At 40.1% G+C, this 24,467-nt stretch overlaps 1 protein-coding gene across 4 annotated transcripts in view; it reads left to right on the top strand.

Moving 5' to 3' along the window:
- The window catches only part of TSGA13 (testis specific 13), a 39,592-nt gene that overhangs the window by 6,430 nt on the left and 8,695 nt on the right, over positions 1–24,467 (top strand). For 2 of the 4 annotated variants that reach the window (XM_060196565.1, XM_060196564.1), the window contains exons 2-5: positions 5,855–5,937; positions 15,581–15,647; positions 17,586–17,657; positions 20,796–21,005. In XM_060196565.1, the coding sequence (XP_060052548.1) occupies positions 5,900–5,937; positions 15,581–15,647; positions 17,586–17,657; positions 20,796–21,005 (387 nt within the window). In that variant the 5' untranslated portion in view covers positions 5,855–5,899. The remainder of the gene's footprint in view (positions 1–5,854; positions 5,938–15,580; positions 15,648–17,585; positions 17,658–20,795; positions 21,006–24,467) is intronic. The other 2 variants (XM_060196566.1, XM_007524214.2) reach the window with 2 other exon arrangements.

Genomic DNA, 24,467 nt, shown 5'->3' with positions numbered 1-24,467 from the left:
ACAATACTTTCATCTTATCCAGACTTACAAGTGTTACTTGTACTCACTGTGTGAAACTATCTATGTATGTATTTGCAATTTCTTTTTCTAAAAAAAAGAAAATGGACCACTCTGTTGGGAAAATGATGACTTACAAGACAGTTTTTGTCACAGATTTACAGTTTCATATCACCATGCTCTTCACTAATTTATCCTCTTCCTCTACCACAGAACACTGGGATGCCATGCATCTAACCTTTCCTTTACTAATCTTTGGGTTTGATGCAATAAGTCACATCCATAATAATTAAAGTTTCATCTTGTTTTCCCTATTCTGATTTTTTTTTTTAATTTCCACCTATGAGTTAGATCAGCCACTTTTAGTCCTACTCTGGTTTGATTCTTTCTACTCTGGTTTATTTCACTTAACATGCTTTCTTTGAGGTTCATCGTTCATCCAAGTAGTGGCAAAAGAGCTAAGTGATATTCATGTGTTGGCAAAGAATAAGTGTTATTCCATTGTGTATATATGTGTGTAGTTTAACACACACAAAAACACACACCACAACTACTTCAACCACTCATCTGTTGTTGGATATTTGCAGTGTTACTAAGTCTGAGATATTATAAATAGTGGGAGTGTGAACATAGGTGTGAATTGATATATTTTTTTAATTATTTATAAAAAGGAGACATTAGCAAAACCATAGGATAAGAGAGGCACAACTCCACACAATTCCCACCATCAGAACTCCACTCCCCTCCCCTCCCCTGATAGCTTTCCTATTCTTTAACCCTCTGGGAGTATGGACCCAAGGTCCTTGTGGGATTCAGAAGGTTGAAGGTCTGTCTTCTGTAATTACTTCCTCACTGAACATGGGTGTTGACAGGTTGAGCCATACTCCTAGCCTGTCTCTCTCTTTCCCTAGTGGGGTGGAGTTGTGGGGAATCAGAAGTAGGTATATTTCCAAAGGGCCTGTGGCTATACTTTTTTTTTTTTTCCCTGAGCCTGAAATCTTATATACAGGTGGATCCAAGGTGTTGTCTGGGGAGATGAAGTCATGGCTGGAAAAGGAACAGAATGCTGGATCAGGGAAGAGAGTAGCTCCTAAATATGGGAAAGGGGTATAAGTATTATTGACTGTAAACCCCATCGGTTTGATTTGGTCTGGGGCCTATATTCCCCTTAGGAGCCTATGTGACCTCTGCAGATCTGAGCTCACATTCTGTGGTCATTAGTAGGAACATTCCAAGTTGCCCCAATATCGAATATACCTCATCTTCCTCAGGTGTAGAATAGAGTATGTTGTCCATCCTCCCTTAGGAGGATGGAACATTCTCTACCGTTGTTGATCCAAGTTGAGGGCAAGGTCCTATGAGGGCCCATAAAGGGGTCTATTTTGTTGTTCCTGACAGAGATGACCGGTAACAAGGCGAGAGGTATTTTGTTGAGGTCTAGGCCCATCATGTCTGTTTGGGAATCTCAGAACTCCCCGAATAGGGCTCCAGCTGATGGCATGGCCTGATAGTGACTGAAGAGTCATAGTTAAAATATGCCAGTTTCTTGCCCTTATTCAGCTTTTGCAGTCCTTGCTTTGCTAAGGACAGCTTTGGAGTGAGTGAAAGAACTGTAATAGGAAGTAGGTGAGGAGGATATCTAAGTCTAATTAGATACTATTTCATGTCCATTTCATAAATAAAAATTAAAAAAAAATAAAGGCAAAGAAGAAGAAAAGGGAGAAGGAGGAAAAAGAAAGGAGAAAATGGCAGCCAGGAGAGGTGGATTGATCATGCAGGCACTTAGTTCCAGTGATAACCCTAGTGACAATCAAAAAAAGGAAAAATATTTTTGTAGTACCCTCAATGTTTAATACATAGTAGCTGTTTAATAAAGACTGAGTAATTAAGTGAAAAAAAAGATATAAAGCAGAACAAATTGTTGACTAATTATGAACCTAAAGGCAAAAATATTGCCGGTGAAGATTTGGCGTTTCTGTTTTGGAAAAAACTAATAGGTCTATTTTAGTTATATTCCAGGGGAGCAAGACTTTACCAGTTTTTGCCTGAGCCTGATAGCCAACATGCAGATGGACCCAAGTTATTGTCTGGGGAGATGGTGTCATAGTTGGAAAAAGAACTAGAAAGCTGGATCAGGGAAGAGAGTAGCTCCCAAATATGGGAAAAGTATATAAATGTTGTTAACTGTAAACCCCATCGATTTAATCTGGGGTCCATATTCAGCACAGGATCTTATATTTCCTCTACATCCCTGTAGGTCTGAGCTTGCATTCTGTGGTCATGGCTAAGAACATTCCAGGCTGCACAAATTTTAGGACCCATCATCCTTGGGTGACAAGAGTATGTTGTCCAACCTCCCTTCAGAGAATGGAACAGTCTTATTTTGCTTTACCTCCATCCCTGGGGTGAAGCACGGTAACTGATAATCCTTTGTTATGCTGCTGGGAATTTGACTGAGATTTATCTTCCCCACATGTGAGAGCTTTTTAACCACATATAGATTTTTCACTTAATTACTCACTGGCTATTAAGAGAGAAGACAGATATAATCAGAAAGAGAAGACAAGGGTAATAAGAGATAAGAGAACATAGAAAACAGTGACTCAGAAAGAAAAATGTTTTGGTCACACAACAGAAAACAACAAATTGGAGGTGGGCCCCAAATACTCTCCCCTACTGTTCAGTCGCTAAATCTAAATTCTGCCAAGCATTGGACTGACAGCTAGTGGTCTTGGAGAGACAAGTTTTGATAAGAAATTAGAGTGCTATCCTTGGCTTTGTCCTGTCTCAGCTGTGCTCAGCTGCTTCTCTTTCAGCTTGGAGTCAGCCATCACCAAGGAGGACTTTGAGTCAGAAGGATTTCTTTTTCACCCCTTTTCCATCCACTGGTCACATGTGTTTGTAATCGCCTGTGGCTTAGTGAGTTTCTGAAGAAATAAATCCTGGTTGAATTTTGTTGAGTTTTCAGATGATTTTTTAAATTTTTTAAAAAATATTTTATTTATTTATTTGTTAATGAGAAACACAGGAGGAAAGAAAAAGAGCCAGGCATCACTCTGGTACATGTGCTGCTGGGGAGTGAACTCAGGACCTCATGCTTGAGAGTCTGATGCTTTATCCACTGCGCCACCTCCGGGACCACTGAGATGATTCTTTGTTGTATTTTTCTAATTTATCAAGAGAGCAGTCTGAAACAGCTCCTACTCCATGGTCACTGACGCCTCCAGAAGTCCTCCCAGGCCATTTCTTTTTTTCTTTTTTTTTTAAATATATTTTTTATATTTCTTTATTTACTTATTCCCTTTTGTTACCCTTGTTTTATTGTTGTAGTTATTATTGTTGTTATTGATGTCGTTGTTGTTGGATAGGACAGAGAGAAATGGAGAGAGGAGGAGAAGACAGAGGGGGAGAGAAAGACAGATACCTGCAGACCTGCTTCACCGCTTGTAAAGCGACTTCCCTGCAGGTGGGGAGCCAGGGGCTCGAACCGGGATCCTTACCCTGTCCTTGCACTTTGTGTCATGTGTGCTTAACCCGCTGGGATACCGCCTTGCTCCCTGGGAATAAATAAATAAATAAATAAATAAATAAATAAATAAATAAATATTTTTTAGAAAGAAAGAAAGGGGTATAGCTACATAAATGTAGCCAGTAAAAAAAAAGGGGGGGAGGTGGTTAGAGACACACCTACAGCCCTGCTTTGCCACTCATGAAGCTTCCCCCTGCACGTGGAGATCAGGGGCTTGAATCTGGGCCTTTGTGCACGGTAACATGCAGGCTTAGTCAAACAGGCCACCCCTTAGCTCCATTATTAGTTCTTCATCTGATGTAGGGCATGTCAAGGTCTCCTATTCTCTGGGGTATCTTTCTGTTTTGGTATTGGTTGCCTTTGCTACAATAAAGCTTTTCAATTTGATGTAGTCACACAGTTTTTTTTTGTTTTTGTTTTTTATTTTTTTACTGTTGAATTAGAGTCTCCAAAGATATTTCTGAAGTATAGATCATAATGTGTTCTGCCAATGTCTTTCTCTAAATGCTTGGTAATTTCTGGTCTAATGTTCATGTCTTTGTTCTACTTGGAGTTTTCATGTATGGTACAGTTTCATCCATTTGCATGTTTCAAACCCAATTTTCCCAAAATCACTTGTTGAAGAGACTCTTTTTTTTTATTTCTTTATTGGGGAATTAATGTTTTACATTCAACAGTAAATACAATAGTTTGTACATGCACAACATTTCCCAGTTTTCCATATAACAATACAACCTCCACTACGTCCTCTGTCATCTTTCTTAGATCTGTGTTCTCCCACCCCCCACCCACCCCAGAGTCTTTTACTTTGGTGCAATAGGCCAATTCCAGTTCAGGTTCTACTTGTTGAAGAGACTCTTTTTTCTTCAATTACTGCTTTGGACCCCTTCATCAAAATGTTGCTGTCCATAGGTATGAGGGCTATGTTTCCTGTTTTATTATGTGGCATTCTGACAGGTATGAGGTGGTGCCCCCTTGCTGCTGAAATTCCCTAATAATCAGTGACTTGGAAATTTTTTTATAAGCCTATTGGCTCTCTGGGTATTTTCTTTGGTGAAGAAGCTATTCAGATCCTTTTCTCCAATTTTGAATGGGGTTGTTTATATGTTAGAATGTCACCTGGAGGGGGCCTGGAGATAATGCACAGGGTTAAGCACACATAATGTGAAATACAAGGGCCCCGCACAGTGATCCCAGTTAGAGCCCCTGGTCCCTGCCTGCAGCGGGGTGTCACGTAGCAAAAGGTGAAGCAGGTCTGCAAGTGTCTATCTTTCTCTCCCTCTCTATTTTCCCCTCCCCTCTCAATTTCTCTCTGTCCTATCCAACAACAATAAAAATGGAAAAAGTGGCTACCAAGAGCAGTGGATTTATAGTGGAGGCACTGAGCCCTAGCAATAACCCTGGAGGCAAAAAAAAAAAAAAAAAGAGAGGGTAGTTGGGCGGTAGCGCAGCTTAAGCGCACATGGCGCAAAGCACAAGGACCTGAGGAAGGATCCCGGTTCTAGCCCCTGGCTCCCCACCTGCAGGGGAGTCACTTCACAGGCGGTGAAGCAGGTTTGCAGGTGTCTATCTTTCTCTCCTCCTCTCTGTCTTCCCCTCCTCTCTCCATTTCTCTCTGTCCTATCCAATAACAACAACATCAATAACAACAATAGTAACTACAACAATAAAAACAAGGACAACAAAAGGGGATTAAAAATGAATATTTAAAAAAGAGAGAGAGAATGTCACCTTGAGATCATTTGTGCTCTTTACTTTTACAATTGAGGAAGCCAAGGCTCCAGCAGATAAAGTGACTTACTTAATATGTCAGCACATACTTGTTATTAGTATCTCACAGAATGATCACTCTCCCTCTACACACACACACACACACACACACACACACACACACACACACACACACACACTATAGACTAACTGAACTCTAGTTTTGGGTACAAGAAACATCAAGTATGTACATTTTCTGCACTCATAATACTACCTTCAAGTTTTCTTATTTCCGTATAGGATCAAGAGCGGGTCTGAACACAGTGTGTGCTAAGGAAGGAATGTTTGGGTTGAACTGAGCCTCTGTGGAACGTGGACTTTTTATAAGCACTGAGTTTGGCCTCTGGATAAGTAGTTGGCTCATTTAACAGTGAACAGTAATGTGCCAAAGGACATATGCCAAGTGCATAGTCTTACTTACCCCATTATAAATACTGTCTTATATGAACTTATTTTGTAGCCCACAACACTTTGAACAGTGCTAGCCATCGAATTAATCTTGATTTAAAATGTTTCAACTAACTGATAATGAACCTGAATTTGGTCTGTTTCATGCAGCAACTAGAATCCCTTTGATAAAAGAAAAATACCAGACTACCCAAGATGAGTACTCCTGTGGAGAAGAAGCAATTGTCATTGAGGTTGGTGCCTTAAATAGGTCTCAGGGAAGAGTATCTGCAATCCTTTGCTGCCTTAAAAAAAAAAAGTGCTATAATAAAGATTATATGAAGAGGCTGGGCACCTGGCTAAGAACACATGTTACCATGCACAAGGATCTGGGTTTAAACCCCCAGGTCCCACTTGCAAGAGGGAAGTTTCACAAACTGAAAAGGTGCTACAAGTGTTTCTGTCTCTTTCTCCCTCTCTTTTCCTCATTACCTCTCAGTTTCTCTCTGTCCTACCAAATAAAAATAAATAAAATAAATAAAAATGAAGTTAGAGAAAACTTTTTAAAAGATTATCTGAATTATTAAATAACTTGTGATAATAGGACACAACAAAAGGTACCGACATAGTTTTTTATCTACCACATACTATTTTTAACTACTGGGAAGTTGAAGTGTTTCTCAAGCTCTGAATTGCCTTGAGTTCCTCTAGAAATTGATTTATCAGGCCTAGTGGCGGTATACACCATTGAGTGCACTTGCTATAATGTGCAAGGACCTGGGTTCAAGCCACCAGCTCCCATTTGTAGGGAGAAAGCATTGTAAGTGCTGAAGCAATGTTTCAGGTGTCTCTTTGCCTCTCCCCCCTCTGTCTTCTCTACCCCCTCTCAAATTCTCTCTGTCTTCATTTACTAAATAATTAAATAAATATAAAAATGATTTATCAGTGGTTTATAAAACTTCAGAATCTCAGAGGAACTGGTTTATATAGATGATTCCCACCTCTACATGCATATGACACTCCACACCCACTACCCAAGTACTAATATCATCTTCCTATTAATAAAAGACCAAAAGGATACCAACTTCAAGATTTTAAATGGGAATGAATTTGTTCTGTTCTATCCCCAATGCACCAACTGCTCCTCTGAAGACTATTTTTAAATCTGCTGGCCTGAGTAAATGATGTAGCTTATTACCAGTAACAGGTGGAAGCTGGCCATCCATGTGTGGGTTATGATCCTGAACTTGGCATTACTTGTACCATCTTATAATCATTTGATCTACTAACCACATCAGATAGCAATTTCTACTTTTCTTATTTTGTTCCTTACTCTGCCACCCTCTCTCTCTCTCTCTCTTTCTCTCTCTCTCTCTCTCTTTTCTGCGCTAGAAGCTTGCACATATATAAGTGCACTGCTCCATAGATGTTTTTTCCCCCATTCAGATAGGGAGACAGAAAAAGGGGAGACACCATAAAAAAGAGAGACACTATAGTATTCAAGATTCCCTTGGTGCTTTGGTATACCCATGTGGTGTCAGGACTCAAATTGGGGTCACGTGCATAGTAAGGTACACATCCACCCTGTCAACTCATTTTTCAAGGAGAGAATTCTAACAGGGGTTATTGCACTATCCTAGTATATATGCAGTTATTTACCCTTCCCAGTGGAACTATCTCCAAGGAAGATGCAGATTTTAACCATTAATTCATTTTTTAAATTTCTTTATTGGGGAATTAATGTTTTACATTCAACAGTATATACAATAGTTTGTACATGCATAACATTTCCCAGTTTTCCATATAACAATACAACCCCCACTATGTCCTCTGTCATCCTTTTTGGACCTGTATTCTCCCCCCAACCCACATACCCCAGAGTCTTTTACTTTGATGCAATACACCAATTCTAGTTCAGGTTCTATTTGTGTTTTCTTTTCTGATCTTGTTTTTCAACTTCTGCCAGAGAGTGAGGCCATTCCATATTCATCCTTCTGTTTCTGACTTATTTCACTTAACATGAATTTTTCAAGGTCCATCCAAGATCGGCTAAAAAAGGTGAAGTCACCATTTTTGAAAGCTGAGTAATATATATATCACAACTTGCTCAGCCACTCATCTGTTGTTGGACACCTGGGATGCTTCCAGGTTTTGGCTATTACAAATTGTGCTGTCAAGAACATATGTGTACACAGATCTTTTTGGATGGGTGTGTTGGGTTCCTTAGGATCTATCCCCAGGAGAGGAATTGCAGGATCATAGGGGAGGTCCATTTCTAGCCTTCTGAGAGTTCTCCAGACTGTTCTCCACAGAGGTTGGACCAACTGACATTCCCACCAGCAGTGCAGGAGGGTTCCATTGACCCCACAACCTCCTCAGCATTTGCTGCTGTTACCATTTCTGATGGATGACATTCTCACAGGAGTGAAGTGGTATCTCATTGTTGTCTTTATTTGCATTTTTCTGACACTCAAAGACTTGGAGCATTTTTTTCATGTGTTTCTCAGCCTTTTGATCTCTTCAGTGGTGAATATTCTGTCCATGTCCTCCCCCCATTTTTGGATGGGGTTATTTGTTGTCTTGTTGTTGAGATTTGCAAGTTCTTTATATATTCTGGTTATTAACCTCTTGTGTGATATATGGCATGTAAAGATCTTCTCCTGTTCTGTGAGGGGTCTCTTAGTTTGGGTAGTGGTTTCTTTTGCTGTGCATAAGCTTTTAAATTTGATGTAGTCCCATAGTTTTATGCTTGCCTTAGTCTTCTTTGTCATTGGATTCGTTTCATTGAAGATGTCTTTAAAATTTATGCAGAAAAGAGTTCTGCCAATATTTTCCTCTAAGTATCTGATAGTTTGTGGTCTAACATCCAAGTCCTTGATCCACTTGGAATTTACTTTTGTGTTTGGTGAAATATAGTGGTTCAGTTTCATTCTTCTGCATGTTTCAACCCATGTTTTCCAAGACCATTTGTTGAAGAGACTCTGCTTTCCCCATTTAATAGTCTGGGCACCTTTGTCAAAGATTAAATGTGCATAGGTGTGGGGGCTTAATTCTGGGCTCTCAATTCGATTGTACTGGTCAGTGTGTCTATTCATGTTCCAGTACCAAGCAGTTTTTTTAAAGAATTTATTTTTTTATTTATGAGAAAGATAGAAGGAAAGAAAGAACCAGCCATCACTCTGGTGGTACATGTGCTGCGGGGATCAAACTTGGGATCTCATGGTTGAGAATCTGGTGCTTTATCCACTGTGCCACCTCCCAGACAACATACCAGGCAGTTTTGTCGACAATGGACCTATAATACATTTTGAGATCTGGGAGTGTGATGCCTCCAGTTCTGTTCTTTCTTCTCACGATTGTTTTGGCAATTCTAGGTCTTTTCTGGTTCCAGACAAACATTTGTAGCATTTGGTCTATTCTCCTAAAAAAATGTGGTTGGGATCTTGATGGGGATAGCATTAAATTTGTATATGGCTCTGGGGATTATATTCATTTTGATGATGTTAATTCTTGCAACCCATGAACATGGACTATCTTTCTAATTCTTTTTATTTATTTGTTTATTTATTTATTTATTCCCTTTTGTTGCCCTTGTTGTTTTATTGTTGTTGTTGTTGGATAGGACAGAGAGAAGTGGAGGGAGAAAGGGAAGACAGAGGGGGGAGAGAAAGACAGACACCTGCAGACCTGCTTCACCACCTGTGAAGAGACTCCCTGCAGGTGGGGAGCCTGGAGCTCGAACCGGCATCTTTACGCCTGTCCTTGCGCTTTGCGCCACGTGTGCTTAACCCTCTGCGCTACCGCCGGACTCCCTCTTTCTAATTCTTTGTGTCTTTTTCAATTTCCTTGAGGAGTGACTCAATTTTCAGTATACAAGTCTTTCACTTCTTTGGTTAGGTTTATTCCTAGATATTTCATTGTTTTTTTTGTTGTTGTTGCTACAGTAAAAGGAATTGATTTCTGGATTTCAATTTCTTCTTAGTGTTTGCATAGAGGAATGCCACTGACTCTTGAATATTAATTTTGTAGCCTGACACCTTACTGTATTCCCTGATGATTTCCAAAATCTTCTTGCTGGATTCCTTAGTTTTTTCCATGTATACTATCATGTCATCTGCAAATAGGGAGAGTTTGACTTCTTCTCTTCCCTCCTGTATGCCTTTAATTCCTTGCTCCTGCCTGATTGAACACTATGTTGACTAGTAATGGTGATAGTGGTAATTCCTGTCTAATACCTGATCTGAGGGGAAATGCTTTCAGTTTTTCATCATTGAGTATGATGTTGGCTGTAGGTTTGCTATATATAGACTCCACTATCTTCAGGAATTTTCCATCTATTCCCATTTTTGTAGTGTTTTGATCATAAAGGGATGTTGTATTTTGTCAAAGGCTTTCTCTGCATCTATTGATATGACCATGTGGTTTTTGGTCTTGCTTTTATTGATGTGATGGATCACATTGATTGATTTATGTATATAAAACCAAACTTGCATGCCTGGGATAAACCCCACTTGGTCATGATGAACAATCTTTTTAATATACTTCTGTATCTGGTTGGCTAGAATTTTGTTCAGTATTTTAGCATCTATGTTCATCAGAGATATTGGTCTGTAGTTTTCTTTTTTGGTTGTGTCCTTGTCTGCTTTTGGTATCAAAGTGATGTTGGCTTCACAGAAGCTGTAAGGGAGTATTCCAGTGTCTTCAATCTTCTGGGAGAGTTTTAAAAGTAGAGGTATTAGTTCTTCTCTGAAGATTTTGTAGAATTCATTTGTAAAACCATCTGGTCCAGGACTTTTATTCTTGGGAAGGTTTTTGATAACTGTATCAATTTCATTAGCTGTGATGGGCCTGTTCATGTTATCTAGTTCCTCTTTACTTAGTTTTGGAAGTTCGTAGGTATCTAGGAAATCATCCATTACTTCCACTTTCTCTAGCTTGGTGGCATAGTTATTCATAGAAGTTTTGCAGGATATGTTAAATTTCTGCTGTGTATGTTGTGATATCTCCTCTTTCATTTATGATCTAATTTATTTGGGTCTTTTCCCTTTTTTGTTTTCTGAGTCTGGCTAGAGGTTTGTCAATTTTGTTCACTCTTTTAAAGAACCAACATTTACTTTTGTTGATATTTCATATGGTTTTCTTATTTTCAGTGTTATTTATTTCTGCCCTAACTTTAGTGATTTCTGTCCTTCTGGTTGCTTTAGGGTTCCTTTGTTCTTCCCCTTCCCCTTCCCCTTCCCCTTCCCCTTCCCCTTCCCCTTCCCCTTCTCCTTCTCCTTCTCCTTCTTCATCTTTAAGTTGTGCAATCAGGTTGTTTATTTGTGCTTTTTCTGGTTTCCTAATGTGTGCTTGTATGGCTATGAACTTCCCTCTCAGTACTGTCTTAGCTGTGTTCCAAATATGTTGATAGCTTGTGTCTTCATTTTCATTGAACTCTCGAAACATTTTGATTTCTTCCTTTATTTCCTCTTCAACCCAGTAGTTGTTAAGGAGTATACTGTTGAGCTTCCACATTTTGGGACTCTTACTAATCTTTTGTTGATTGTTAAGTGTCAGTTTAATTCCATTGTGGTCTGAGAAGATGCTTGGGATGATTTCAATGCTCTTGAATTTGCTGATGCTGTCTTTGTGACCTAATTTACTCTCTATCCTTGGGAATGACCCATGTGGACTTGAGTAAAATGTGTATTTTAGTTTCTTGGCATTTTTGCCTGGATGATGTGTCAAGTTGAGAGAGTGGGGTGTTGAAGTCCCCTACTATGACTGTGTTGCTGTTGATATATTGCTGTAGCTCTTTCAGTAGACGTTTGATGTATTTAGATGTCTTGTCATTGGGTGCATAGATGTTAATAACTGTTAAGTCCTCTTGATTGACTGATCCTCTGAGCATTAAGTAGTGTCCATTCCTATCTATTTTAATCTTATCTATTTTAAAGTCTATCGTGTCACTTATGAGAATAGCTGTTCCTGCCCTTTTTTGTGGTCCACTGGCCTGTATGATAGTTTTCCATCCTTTCACTTTGAGTCTGTGTTTGTCTTGTTGAGTTTGGTGGGTTTCCTGTAGACAGCATATTGTTGGGTTGTATTTTCTGATCCATATTCCTACTCTGTGTATTTTAATAGGTGAATTCAGGCCACTGACATTTATTGGTATCAAAGACTGAAGATATTGTAACACCATTCTTGTAGAGTTTTAGAGTGTTCTGATAGATGGTATATTTATGGTGGTCTGACTGTTTGTAGGCTACCTTTCAGAACTTCTTTCAGGGCAGGCTTGGTGATAGTTGATTCCTTCAACTGTTGCTTGTCTGAGAAGGTTTTTATGCCTCCATCTCGTCTGAATGACAGTCTAGCAGGATACAGTAGTCTTGATTGAAAGCCTTTCTCATTGAGTACTCAAGAGATATCTTGCCATTCTCTTCAAGCTCGTAGTGTTTGTGTGGAGAACTCTGCTGCTAATCTTATAGGTTTTCCTCTGTAGGTGACTCTTTGTTTTTCTCTTGCAGCCTTCAGGATCCTTTCTTTATCCTTATTCCTTTCCATTCTAAATATGATGTGTCTTGGTGTCTTTAAGTCTGGGTTAATTCTGTTTGGGACCCTCTGGGCTTCTTGAAACTTTATGTCTTTGATGTTGTCTAGACTAGAGAAGTTTTCTGCTATTATGGCCTGAAGAATGCTTCCTTCCTCTCCCTCTCTTTCTTCCTCTGCTAAGCCAATAATGCATATATTGTTTCTTTTGAAGTCATCCCATAGTTCTCTGTTGTTGTTTTCAGTATCTCTTAATCTCTTTTTGAGATCGCTTACTTCTTTTTTAGTTGTCTCTAATTCGTCCTTGATCTTGCTAATTCTGTCTTCAGCCTCATTGATTCTATTCTCTCTCCCCTCTACTGTTTTCTGGAGTTCATCTATTTTGTTACCCTGTTCTGATACTGTTTTAGCCTGTTCAGCTAGTTGTGTTCTTAGCTATTTCAGCTTTTAGCTCTCTAATAACCTTGAAATAATTAGTGTTTTCATCTAGGGTCTCATTTGTTGTTTCTATATTTCTGATGACAATTCTTTCAAACTCTTCACTCACTCCTGTGATTATTTCCTTAGCTAGTGTTTGGATGTTGACCTCATTATTTTGTGCTTCAATTTTTGGGGGGCTTTTAACTGGAATCCTCTAAGGAGAGGATTCGCCAATATTTCTTCTTGTTGGTTTAACCATTTTATATATTATGTTATGGGTTCCCTCTCTCAGTACTTTTCAAATTACTGATTCTATTGCCTGGACTGACTTGTGTCTAAGTAAGGTAATTAAAGGGTTCACAGTTGTGGAAGTTAACAGTTGTTTCAGTAGTATTTTCATCCTTGATTTGGACCTCAGTGGCTTAAAAGCCTCTTTTGTACTTTTTCTTCCCTGTAGCCTATGGGAGCCTGAGGGCTTTTAAACTATCAGTAGACTTCTTAGCTTAATCACTGACTCCTGACCAAGAGATAAAGCAGAGTGTGGCAGAGATGATCCAGTGGTTATGCAAAGAGACTTTCACAGCCCCACTGCTAGGCCACCGAGGTATAAGTCTTCTCCTGAGTTTCCTGGTTAGTTCTCAGTCCCCATTCAGTGTCAGCACGGGGCCTCCCTTCAGCTGCTCCAGATTCTGAGGGCAGTAGCAATGGAGACTCAGAGTTGCATTTGGTGAGTCTCAAGGGACCCCTTGTTGGTAGAACAGATTGGAGGTGGTGTCTCAACTGTTAAATTGCCAGACTGTTACCAGCCACTTAATCTCTCCCTTGCCTCCTCTCTGTCTACCAGCCACACATGTTTGCACTCTTATGGGTTCCTGAAGTCGTTCTAGTCCTGTCTTCTTTCGGTTCCAGGTGGTCTCCTTTGATATTCCTAGTTGATCCAAGAGAGGAAAGGAGAAGAGAGAAACAGATATCCTGCTGCAAGTAGACCTACCTCCGGAAGTCCCTCCATTTTTAAATTTTTTTTTATTTTACTGGAGAAAAGCTATTAGTAGTGCCAGGCATTGAACCTGGAACCACATGCACACAAATCCTGTGTGCTGCCAATTTATATCTCCCTGGCCCTCATCAACCCAATCTTTACTCATGGATATCTTTCATTATATTTAGACAGCAAGTACATTCATTATGGAATTCAAAATCCTCCATCACTAAATGTTGCAATTCTGACTCCTTCACCTCCTTTCATCAAAACAAATAAAACCAGGTATCTTGAGAAAGAAAATGAAAAAGCAGAGTATGATAATATCTGCCACTTTTACTCTAGTTGTAGACAGGAATATGATTAGGAACTTAAAAGTGCCCATAAGCCATGCATGGACATTCAGGTCCTGGTGTCTTGTGATGGAGGAGGACCTAGGCTGGGCATGAGAGTATTTTACAAAAACCTGAGAAATTTTACACATGTCAACAATTGTATTTACTATAAATCATTAACCTCCCCCTTCCCAGTTAAAAAGAAATCACTGAAAATATAGAAGTTGTAGGGATAAAGGAACACGTCTACACTATTTGTCTAACCCCTGTGGAGAGCAGTCTGGAGAACTCTCACAAGGCTAGAAATGGACCTACTTGATGCCTCTATGATTCTTCTCCTGGGGGTATATCTCAAGGGATCAAACATACCTGTCTAAAGAGATCTATGTACACTGCTGTTCATAGCAGCACAATTTGTAATAACCCAAACTTGGAAGCAACCTGGGTGTCTAACAATAGATGAGTGACTTTACTACTAAGCTGTGAATTCACCTTCTTCACTTCATCTTGGATGGATATTGAAGGAATCATGTTAAGTGAATATGGGGTGATCTCACTCATGGGAAGAACTTAAGAAACAAGAATAGAAAGAGTAAACACAAAGTAAAACTTGGACTGTGTTTGGTGTATTGCACCAAAGCAAAGGGCTTTGGGAAAGGAGAACAGGGAGTATGGTGGTAGGCAGGGGTCCTGGTGTATGATGATGGAAATGGACTTAGACTGGGGGTGAGAGTGTTTTGCAGACACCTATCATGGTAAGATGAGAAATTTCACTATGTGGTAATAATGGCACTATAAACCATTAATCCCTAAATTAAAAAAAAATAATAAAGAACTGTAAATGTACTTTTTAGAAGATTTTTTAGAGTTTTTATTTATCTCTTTTTGTTGCCCTTGTTGTTTTATTGTTGTAGTTATTGTTGTTGTTGTTGATGTCATTGTTGTTGGATAGGACAGAGAAATGGAGAGAGGAGAGGAAGGTAGAGAGGGGGAGAGGAAGATAAACACCTGCAGACCTGCTTCACTGCCTGTGAAGTGATGCCCCTGCAGTTTGGGAGCCAGGGGCTCGAACCGGGATCTTTACCGCCGGTCCTTGCACTTTGTGCCACATGCACTTACCCCACTGCGCTACCGCCAACTCCAGTAAATGTACTTTTGAAGTCCCGCTAACTATATGCCTATTCATAGATTCATTGGATGATCATTGGTAAGACAGAAAACCATCTCTGTATGGAAAAAAAAAAAATAGGCAAGTAAATGTTCCCAAAAGTAGGCTGTCTTTAAAGGTAGTATTAGGGCTTAGTTGACCAAAGCAGTATGAGAAAATAGTCTAGTAGAGTGCTTCTATTTTAGAAGAAGTCAGCTTATCAAATGTTATCATGTCTCTAAAAGGTTCTATTTGCTTAACTAGAGACACTGAGCTCCCACCCACCCACCCACCCACCCCCGACACACATTCAAGCTGGGTACAGAGTCCTTTTGTTCCACTGCCACTGCATAGTTGATTTGTGTTCGCCTACCTGGGCTCTTGTAAGTCCAACCTCCCACCAATCCTTGTTGAGGAAGACTGAGAACTTGCAGAAGCCTAGGTCCCTGAGTAAGAAAATGCAATTGGATGTCCTGCTTCTTTTTCAGGATGCAACCTAGCAAACTAAAGTATTCAGGAACAACTAACCAAGCTACAGTTGGAGATAATGAAGAGGTAAGAAAGAACATTAGCAAGTGGTCACATGTAATCTTTCATTGGAGCTGCTTAGAGCACTTTTTAAATTCTGTCCCACAAAGTTCTTGTAGAGAAGCAAAAAGGGGTCAAGATTTATATACCAAACAAGGTTAAGTGATCTGGTTTTATGATAAGGAAAAAAACAGAAAAAAACAAAGAGACACAGTCATCATAACAACACATCAGGGACTTCAAAATCAAGAGGTCAGAAATCTATCTGAAAGTATGAGAGACTGTTAAACTCTGATTTATCTGACCCTGTGGTTGTGCACACAGTAAAACCTGCTTGGGTGTCCTGGTTATATAACCAGGTTTATTACATTCAAGTGAATTTTTCCAAGCCAGCTTCTATTTTATCAACGAGAGATAATGCATTTCAACATAGCCTCCGAGATCAGAGGAGATCAGGCGTGTTCAGGCTGGTATGGCCGTAGACTCAACATAGCCAAACTAAAAAAAACCTATTCCAATTTGGATATTCTGGAGGATTTAGTCAAATACTAGAGACTAATTTGGAATAGAGATATAAAACTTCAGAAAAATTCAGGACTAAGCACATTTTCCCCAGAGACTTTCCCTTCCTACAATTATTATTTTTTTACAAAGCCCCATAAACAGAAGTCTTCAAATCATTTCTCAAATAATTTTTTTCTAGTCTTCTGTGATCATAAATATTATATGTCATAGCTGTGAAACAGGCTTTTCAAAAGATAATTTTGTTTTGAACAAAGAGACTTCAGTTCTCCAAGAAGTAATAAAATTAAATTATTACATTTTTGGACCTGTCACATATTTCATCCACTCTCCCTAAAAGAATGTATGCTGTGTCTCATACACCCCCCCCCCCAGCCTCACCCACCCCCACCCTCAACCCTTTGAACCAACTCCTGGTATTTTCTTCCTGAAGGATAATAGCATCATCTCTCAACGCATAGTTCTGCTGATTTTTTAAAACTTTAATTTTTTTTTTTTTACCAGAGCACTGCTCAACTTTGTCTTATGGTGGTATGGGAGATTGAACCTGTGACCTTAGAGCCTCAGGCAAAAGAGTTTGCATAACCATTATGCTCTCTCCCAAATCCAAATACAGGATTGTGCTCTCCTCCTCTTGGTCTAATTTCTGAAAATTCCACCAGAGAAAGTCTGAGCTTTAACCCTTCATGTTCTCAAGCTTTTTGATTCAAGCTCAAGTTAGGCAGCTAGTCAAGGTCAGCAAAACAACTGAAAGGGACCCAGCAATGCTACTGCCAGACACCACACTCAAACAATCCACCAATGACCAGCATTACGACCAGCGGGGGAAATGCATAATGGTAGTGTGTTAATAAAATTCAATTCAAGACCTCTGAAAGCATCCCACAAGACAGAAATTGTCAAACATGCCAAATACACAATTTCCTTCTTCTCCTCCTCTTCTGTGTGTAAGCTCCCACTCACAAACAGTTATCCCCTGTGCTCCTTTTCATTCATAGCCCTCAGATGATGACCCTTTTGTTGCCTCCTTTCTCCCTAAAGGTTAGCCTCCATGTTGATTTCCACTTGATTCTCCCTGCCTCCTGCCTAGAGGAGTGGAAAAGACTATATGAAAATGTGCAATTGCTTGGAGTGGTTTGTCTCCACATGAGCTGTGCTGTAGCCCAGTCTACTTCACCCTCTAACAGCTTGACCTGCCAGCTCCTCGAGCTGGCCTGTTTTCTGGGTACGAGTCTGCCACCCCCACAGCTGTGTCTCTTAACCGAGCCCTCCTTGCTGTGACCTTCATTCCAGAAGCCCCAGGTGCAAACACAGAGCATGTTTATCTCTGCACTTAATTTCAATGAGAGAACTGTTCTTAGGGAGCCTTGGGCAAGGGAGAGAACGGCATACAGTTTAGGGTAAATGCGGTTGCAAAGCATTTACTGTGATTATCATCCCTAGATTTTTGATATGGTCGGGCAATCGAAGTTTGTTCTGAAGGAACTTCATCGTTACTCAATCCATCCGAATTTGGTAGGTAGGAAAATGCGTTCCTTGGGGTGTTCTTGAGAGCATGTTGCATGACTGCGAGTGTGACTAGCTTCTGTGACTGTCCCTTCCTGGGACAGGGGAGGGTGCAGTGCCAGCAATGGAGATGCCTGTGTGTGTGTGAGTGTTGGAATGCTTTAAAAACCCCTTCTGTTTCATTAGGTTGAAATCCCCCCTGCTTAACACTACTCTATTTACATAACCACTTCATTCTATTTACATAACCGTTGTTAACAAGCACCACCCTCCCTCCAGGGCATTGGTGGTTCAGTGATAGAATTCTTGCCTGCTCCGCCCCCTCTCCTTGTCACACCCTGATCCTCTCCTTGTCACACCCTGATTTTCACCAGTCACTTTTCTCTCCACCCTCTCTGCGTCGCATCCTGTTCCCACCCTACTGGGCTAGTATATTTATAAGGACAAGATTGTAGTTTTTAGTTAGATGAGCTTAGCTTGGTATAGATTGCGCTGCGTCCTGCATGAATAAAGAGATACTGCGTACAGCTCAACCAACCATGAGTCCCTGGTCGTCTGTCTCCCGTCAGTGAAGCTCAGCCCGACATGTGAGAAAACAAGGAGGTAGTAGTTTGTGCTGCATACATGCAAATATGTATGTGTATGTGTATATGTGATTCATTTTATTTTCTTTGTCACCAGAGTTATCACCGGGACTCACTACCCGAACAACTCTTCCTTTCCCAGTGGCCACTTGCTTTTTTTCTCTTTGACTGAAGGTGAGAGATAGAGAGAGAGGGAGAAGGAGACAGAGCCAAGGAGAGACACCTGCAGCACTTCTCTACCCTGTGTGAAGCGTCCCTTCTGTTGGTGGCGGTTGGGTTTGAACCCAGATCTTCAGTATGGTAATGTGTGCACTCTACGGAGTGAGTCACCACTGGCACACTCCCCCTAGGGGGCGGTCATTGAAGGTTTCTCATGTGCACATTTCCACTAGGACTCTTTGTTTTGTTTTCCCCCTTCAATCTCAGAGAGAAACAGAGAAGGAGGGGACAGCAAGAGGACACCCACCATGGCACTGCTCTGCTCTACCATTTGTGAAGCTTCACTTGTGTCATGTTCCCAGATGGGGCTAGGGCTTCAAACCTGGGTTGGAAATTGAGAAAAATATTTAGAATCAAGAGCTAGTTTCTCCTCTCCCTCTCTAGTCCTCTGCCATCATCACCTACATCTCAGGTGACACACTTTCTTTTGTGACTTTTTTTTTTTTTTTTTTGCCAACATGGCTGTTACTGGGGCTTGGTGCCTGCATGTGAATCCACTGCTCCTGATGGCCATTTTTCCCTTTTTCCTTTATCTGATAGGACAAAGAGAAATTGATAAAGGAAGGGGACTTAGTGAAGGAGAGAGAGAGAAAAAAGATATTTGCAGCACTGCTTCACGGTTCCTGCATGTGGGGACTGGATTCTTGAACCTGGGTTCTTGTACATGATTATGTGTATACTTAAGTAAATGCAATACCGTCTGACCCCTATTTTTTTCCTTTTCATTTTTTTGGGTAATTTTCCTATTTTAAAAAATATTTATTTTATTTGATAGAGAAATTGACAGGGGAAGGGGAGATAGGCAAAGAAAAAGAGATACCTGCTGCTCTGCTTCACTGCTCTTGAAGCTTTTTCCCCCCTGCAGGTAGGACTGTGGATTTGAACCTGGGTTTTTGTGCATAGTAATGTGAATGCTTAACCGAGTGTACCACTTCCCACACTCCCCTTGTTTCTTCTATTTAACCCCATGTTTAGCAGGTACAGTAATGTTTGGCTGTGCCTGAGGAGAAAGGTTGGTAGGCTGGCACCTCAGAATTCCCTAAACAAGAAGATTTGGCCCTTAGCAGTGTGCTTCCTTCCCCATTTCAGAGAGGGGTGTGCAAAAAGCCATTTAGGTTTCACAGATAAACTTCTGTTGACCCCATGATGTTAAAACATTCTGTTGGACATTTTCAAAAGAACTAAGCAACTTGCTCCTTCTATAGTGGAAATCTCTCCAGCTCGTTGTCCCCAACCCCTTTGGTTTATCTATGAAGATTGCTCTAAGGGAAGAAAGAGACAGAGAACTTCACTTTCTGTCAAACAAGTTTCAGAACATATTTTTTTTATTTTAATTTATTTAGAAAAAGGAAACAATGACAAAGCCATAGGATAAGAGAGGTACACACAATTCCCACCGTCAGAACTCCATATCCCCTTCCCTCCCCTCCCCCATAGCTTTCCTGTTCTTTAACCCTCTGGGAGTATAGACCCAAGGTCATTGTGGGATGCAGAAGGTGGAAGGTCTGGCTTCTGTAATTGTTTCCCTGCTGAACATGGGTGTTGACAGGTTGATCCATACTCGCAGCCTGCCTCTCTCTTTCCCTAGTGGGTCAGGGTTCTGGGGAATTGGAGCTCCAGGACACAATGGTGGAGTTGTCTGCCCAGGGAAGTCTGGTTGGCATCATCATGGTAGCATCTGGAACCTGGTGGCTGAAAAGAGAGTTAACTTATAAAGCCAAGAGCATATTTTTTATCCATTCCCTGTCCAGCTTCTGTCCTTGTCCCAGGGATTCATCCCTTTCTTTTTGACTCAATTCACCCAATACTATTTCTTTTTTTTTTTTTTAATTTTTTTCATATTTTATTTATTTTCCCTTTTGTTGCCCTTGTTGGTTTTTTATTGTTGTTGTAGTTATTTTTGTTGTTGTTGTTGATGTTGACATTGTTGGATAGGACAAAGAGAAATGGAGAGAGAAGGGGAAGACAGAGATGGAGAGAGAAAGATAGACACCTGCAGACCTGCTTCACCGCTTGTGAAGCGACTCCCCTGTAGGTGGGGAGCCTGGGGCTTGAACAGGGATCCTTACGCCAGTCCTTGCATTTTGTGACATGTGTGCTTAACCCGCTGCTCTACTACCCAATTCCCACCCAAAACTATTTCTTCAAGCTCCATCCAAGGTGAGGAAAGTTTTCTTCTATATGTTTTAGTGTTTCTGGCCTAATATCCAAGTCTTTGATCCATTTTGATCTTATTTTGATGCATGGTAAAATGAAAAAAAAAAAAAGATTAAGTGATTTATGCACCTTTTTTTTTTAAGTCTAATCCTGTCTTCTCTATGGTAACCTTTCTGTGTCTGCTCAGTCACGCTACTATGAACCTCTGAAGCCCACAGCACTGCAAAAATTCCTGACTGAACATGGGAAAATCAGAAGCTTCATGTTAAAAGTAACAGAGTATGACCAGGATAAAACCTTACTGATTTTGACCAACAACCCACTCCCCTCTCCATTTCAACAACATGGAAATGACATCACGCCTATCACACCCTTTTCTGAGGAGTTCCAGTTCACGGTAATATCTCCAGGTCAAGTTTCCCAGCACCCTAAGTTAGGGCCCTGAAGTAGGAGTTAGCTTGAGGAATACACCTAAAAGAACATGGAGGGTAGTCTTCAGGAGCTTACTTCTTCCTTTTTTCTTTTCTTTCTTTCTTTTTTTTTTTTTTTTGCTTGTTTGCTTTTACTTGAACACAATATATTTATTATACAACAAGAGATTGTTTTGGGAGGAAGGGGTATCAGACTGGGATGACTCATCGTCAAATCATGGTCATTTGGAAACCTCTCCCTCCTTTCTGTACTTATGCAACTGAATTTTAGGATATTTGATATCTGTGTATTTGGCCCCATTTACACTTTACACTGTTTTCTGTCTTTCTTTTTTTAAGGAATAAATAAAGACTGTATTTGGCATGCCTGGAAGATCCAAACAAAAACTTCCAACTTTCATACGAACTCCCTTGGGAAGCTTTGCAAAATACATGGCACTAAGGCATCACCCTAGACCTTTTGAAGTAAAATATTTAGATGTGGAATCTATTTATCAATTTTTTTCCTTAATTGTTATTAATTTTTCCATAGGAGTACAGTTTCCTTTCTTTTTTCTCTTCTTTCTTTCTTCCTTTCTTTCTTTTTTGTAAGACTATAGGTTAACAGGAGTGTAGATTAACTAAAGAAAAGCCCAGAATCAAAGTGGTCTAAACTTCGGGTGATAAAACTTGACCGCATGAAGGCAAAGGGGTGCAAAGTTGAGAGTGCTCTTTTGGGGGAGACAGATACATTTTATTTTATTTTATTTTGTTTTATTTTATTTTAATGAGAGGAAGATATAGAAAGAAAGACCAGAACACTGCTCACCTCTGGCTTATGGTGGTATGGGGGATTGAACCTGAGACTTATGAGCCTCAGGCATGAAAGTCTTTTTGCATAACCATTATGCTATTTCCTCAGCACATACATTTTGACAAATAAAGGGTAAACTTGCCACTGGCTTTCAAGCTGAGTTAAATCAGTAAAGGATAAATCAGGACATGAGGACTGAAGAACAAAAATCATTATCTAGAAGATGGGGAGATAGGCTAGTGGAATTGAAGGAATCTGGAGTCTAACAGGAGAGTAAATGATATATGTATATATGATATCAGTAAATGTAAATTATATATACCAGGATATAGAAATATTAGAATATAAGATATACATAGTAAAGGACAATCTTTATTGGTGGGGTTGGAGGGGTGGCGAGTGGGTAATCAGGTAAACAGGGGAGATGACCCCTGACAAAAGAATCAGACAATATTCCAGTCAAAGGGAAAGAGACAGGAGAAAAATGAGGTCCCTTTAGGGAGATGTGGTATTAAGTGACAGGATATATAAAAAAAAATTTTTTAAACTGGCATTAAAAAAAACCCTCTTTTGTGGTTGGGAGAAAGTTTCATTGGTCGTAGAGACAATCAGAATCAGAAAGATAAATTACGATGTTAGGATAATAGTCAAGGTGAAAGGTGTTACATTCTAATTTTATTTTTCATTTTATTAGAGGGTTAATTAAGATAGGGGGAAAATGATGAGAGGCACTGTAGAATCAAATTAAGTCACTGCCAGAAGATGTGAAGAGAATCAATTTCTGTGATATTTAGGGATTGGGGTCTTAGGTCTTGACAGTCTTGAAAGAGAAAGAATTAAACGACGTAAGTGGAAGTATAAACAAAAGAATCTGATAGTGTCGGAAATTTGATGCTGGGAGTAGAATTACCCAAGAGAGACCTTTAGAATAAAATGAGTTTAGAATTAGTGTTTTCTTAGTTGCTGGGTGAATGGCAGTAAGATTCCTCTCTAAGTGGAAGATTTAAAATGCTAATTAATATTCAAAGTCATCTGCTGACTAGAGAGTTAATTGACTAACTTGTTGTCCATGGTCTCTTGGGTCTTGGAATCTGCGCCCTTTTAATATGAGGTCAGTGGTTGTTTCTCAACCAGAGTGGGTGAGATGCACTGGAGTACAGCTGGAGAGGATTCCCGTGTTTAAAGCCTAGACGGAAATCCAAAACTATCATGTAACCTTGTTGCAAGAGGAGCTTTCTTTCAACAGCTGGCACTTTGTGAATCTTCCAAATGATGGGAAGGACCTGATCATATTCATGAGCAAATTGTGGTACCAGCCAAATTGCATTAATAGACAAAGTTAGGGCTTTGATTATGAGAAGACTGGCCCCAGGGTAATTTTCTGTGGCTATCTGGAATAAGTCCAAGGAGATGGAAACATTCAAATATCAGAATGCCTCTTTAGTATTCATGTTGCATTCTCTCCATCTCTCTTTAAGAGAAACTATTAATTTTATTTGATAGAACAGGGAAGGAAGAAGGACAGAGGGAGAGAGGGAGGGAGAGAGAAAGAAAGAGAGAGAGAGAGAGAGATTGAGAGGGAGCTGTCGTCCTGCTTTACCACTCATGAAGCCTCCCCTCTGCAGGTAGGGGCTGGAGGCTTGAGCCCCAGATCCTTGTACCTCCTAATGTGTGTGCTTGACTGAATAAGCCACCACTGACCCTTCTTGTGTTAAGACAATATGTTGAGAGCCTACGATCATCTTTAGAAGAAACATTCTTTTACTATGCCAAGGCGTGAGTGTGAGAAGAATGTGGGTCCCAGTAGGTAAGCTGTAGGATGTCTGTCACAGTGGCTGTCATTGTCAAAGCCCCTTCTAAGAATGGATCCTCTCACAGTTTGTAAAGTAATGGATGCTCTAAGAGGTTCTAATTAATTAATTAATTAATTAATTAATTAATTTTGATTAGCAGCAGGGAAATTGAGAGGAAAAGAAGAGACAGAAAGGGAGAGAGACCCCCCACACACACTTACAGGGGGAAAGCCTTGTAAGTGGTGAAGCCACACTGCAGGTGTCTGTCTCTTACACTGTCTAGCTCCCCCTTCCCTCTCAATTTCTGACTGTCTCTGTCCAATAAGTAAATAAAGATAATTTTAAAAAATAATAATTTTTAAAGCTAAAAAAAAAAAAAAAAGGAGGGAGAGACCTGTAGCATTGCTTCACTGCTCATGAAGCTTCCCGCCTGCAGATGGGGCCAGGGGCTTAAGGTAGGGTTCTTGCACATTGTAACACCAAACGTATTACTGCCCAGTCTCCAAGAGGCTCTGTTTAGTACAACTAGACTCAGTCGTCTACTCCTAGAGGGGACTAAAGGAAAACACCAGATCCTTGGATAGACTGGTTAGTAACCTGTGCTGTAGGTTGGTAAAAAAAAAAAAAAAAAAGCCAACAGTACAAAGCAATCAACCCAGTAACACTTCCAATCCCTGAGCTGACCTGATTCACACTGTGTGAAAAAGACACACAGAGAGACCATAAAGGAATCAGACCATTAAGAAGAAGGTTTTTAGAGACCCTGGAAGTACAATATGGACAGGCTGAATACACAGAAGTTATAGGTTTAAAAAAAAAGGGGGGGGCACTGAAGATGAAAC

This window comes from Erinaceus europaeus, chromosome 8 (genome assembly GCF_950295315.1).
Source record: "Erinaceus europaeus chromosome 8, mEriEur2.1, whole genome shotgun sequence".
In the NCBI taxonomy this organism is placed as follows: domain Eukaryota; kingdom Metazoa; phylum Chordata; class Mammalia; order Eulipotyphla; family Erinaceidae; genus Erinaceus; species Erinaceus europaeus.
This window is presented reverse-complemented; position numbering and strand designations above follow the sequence as displayed.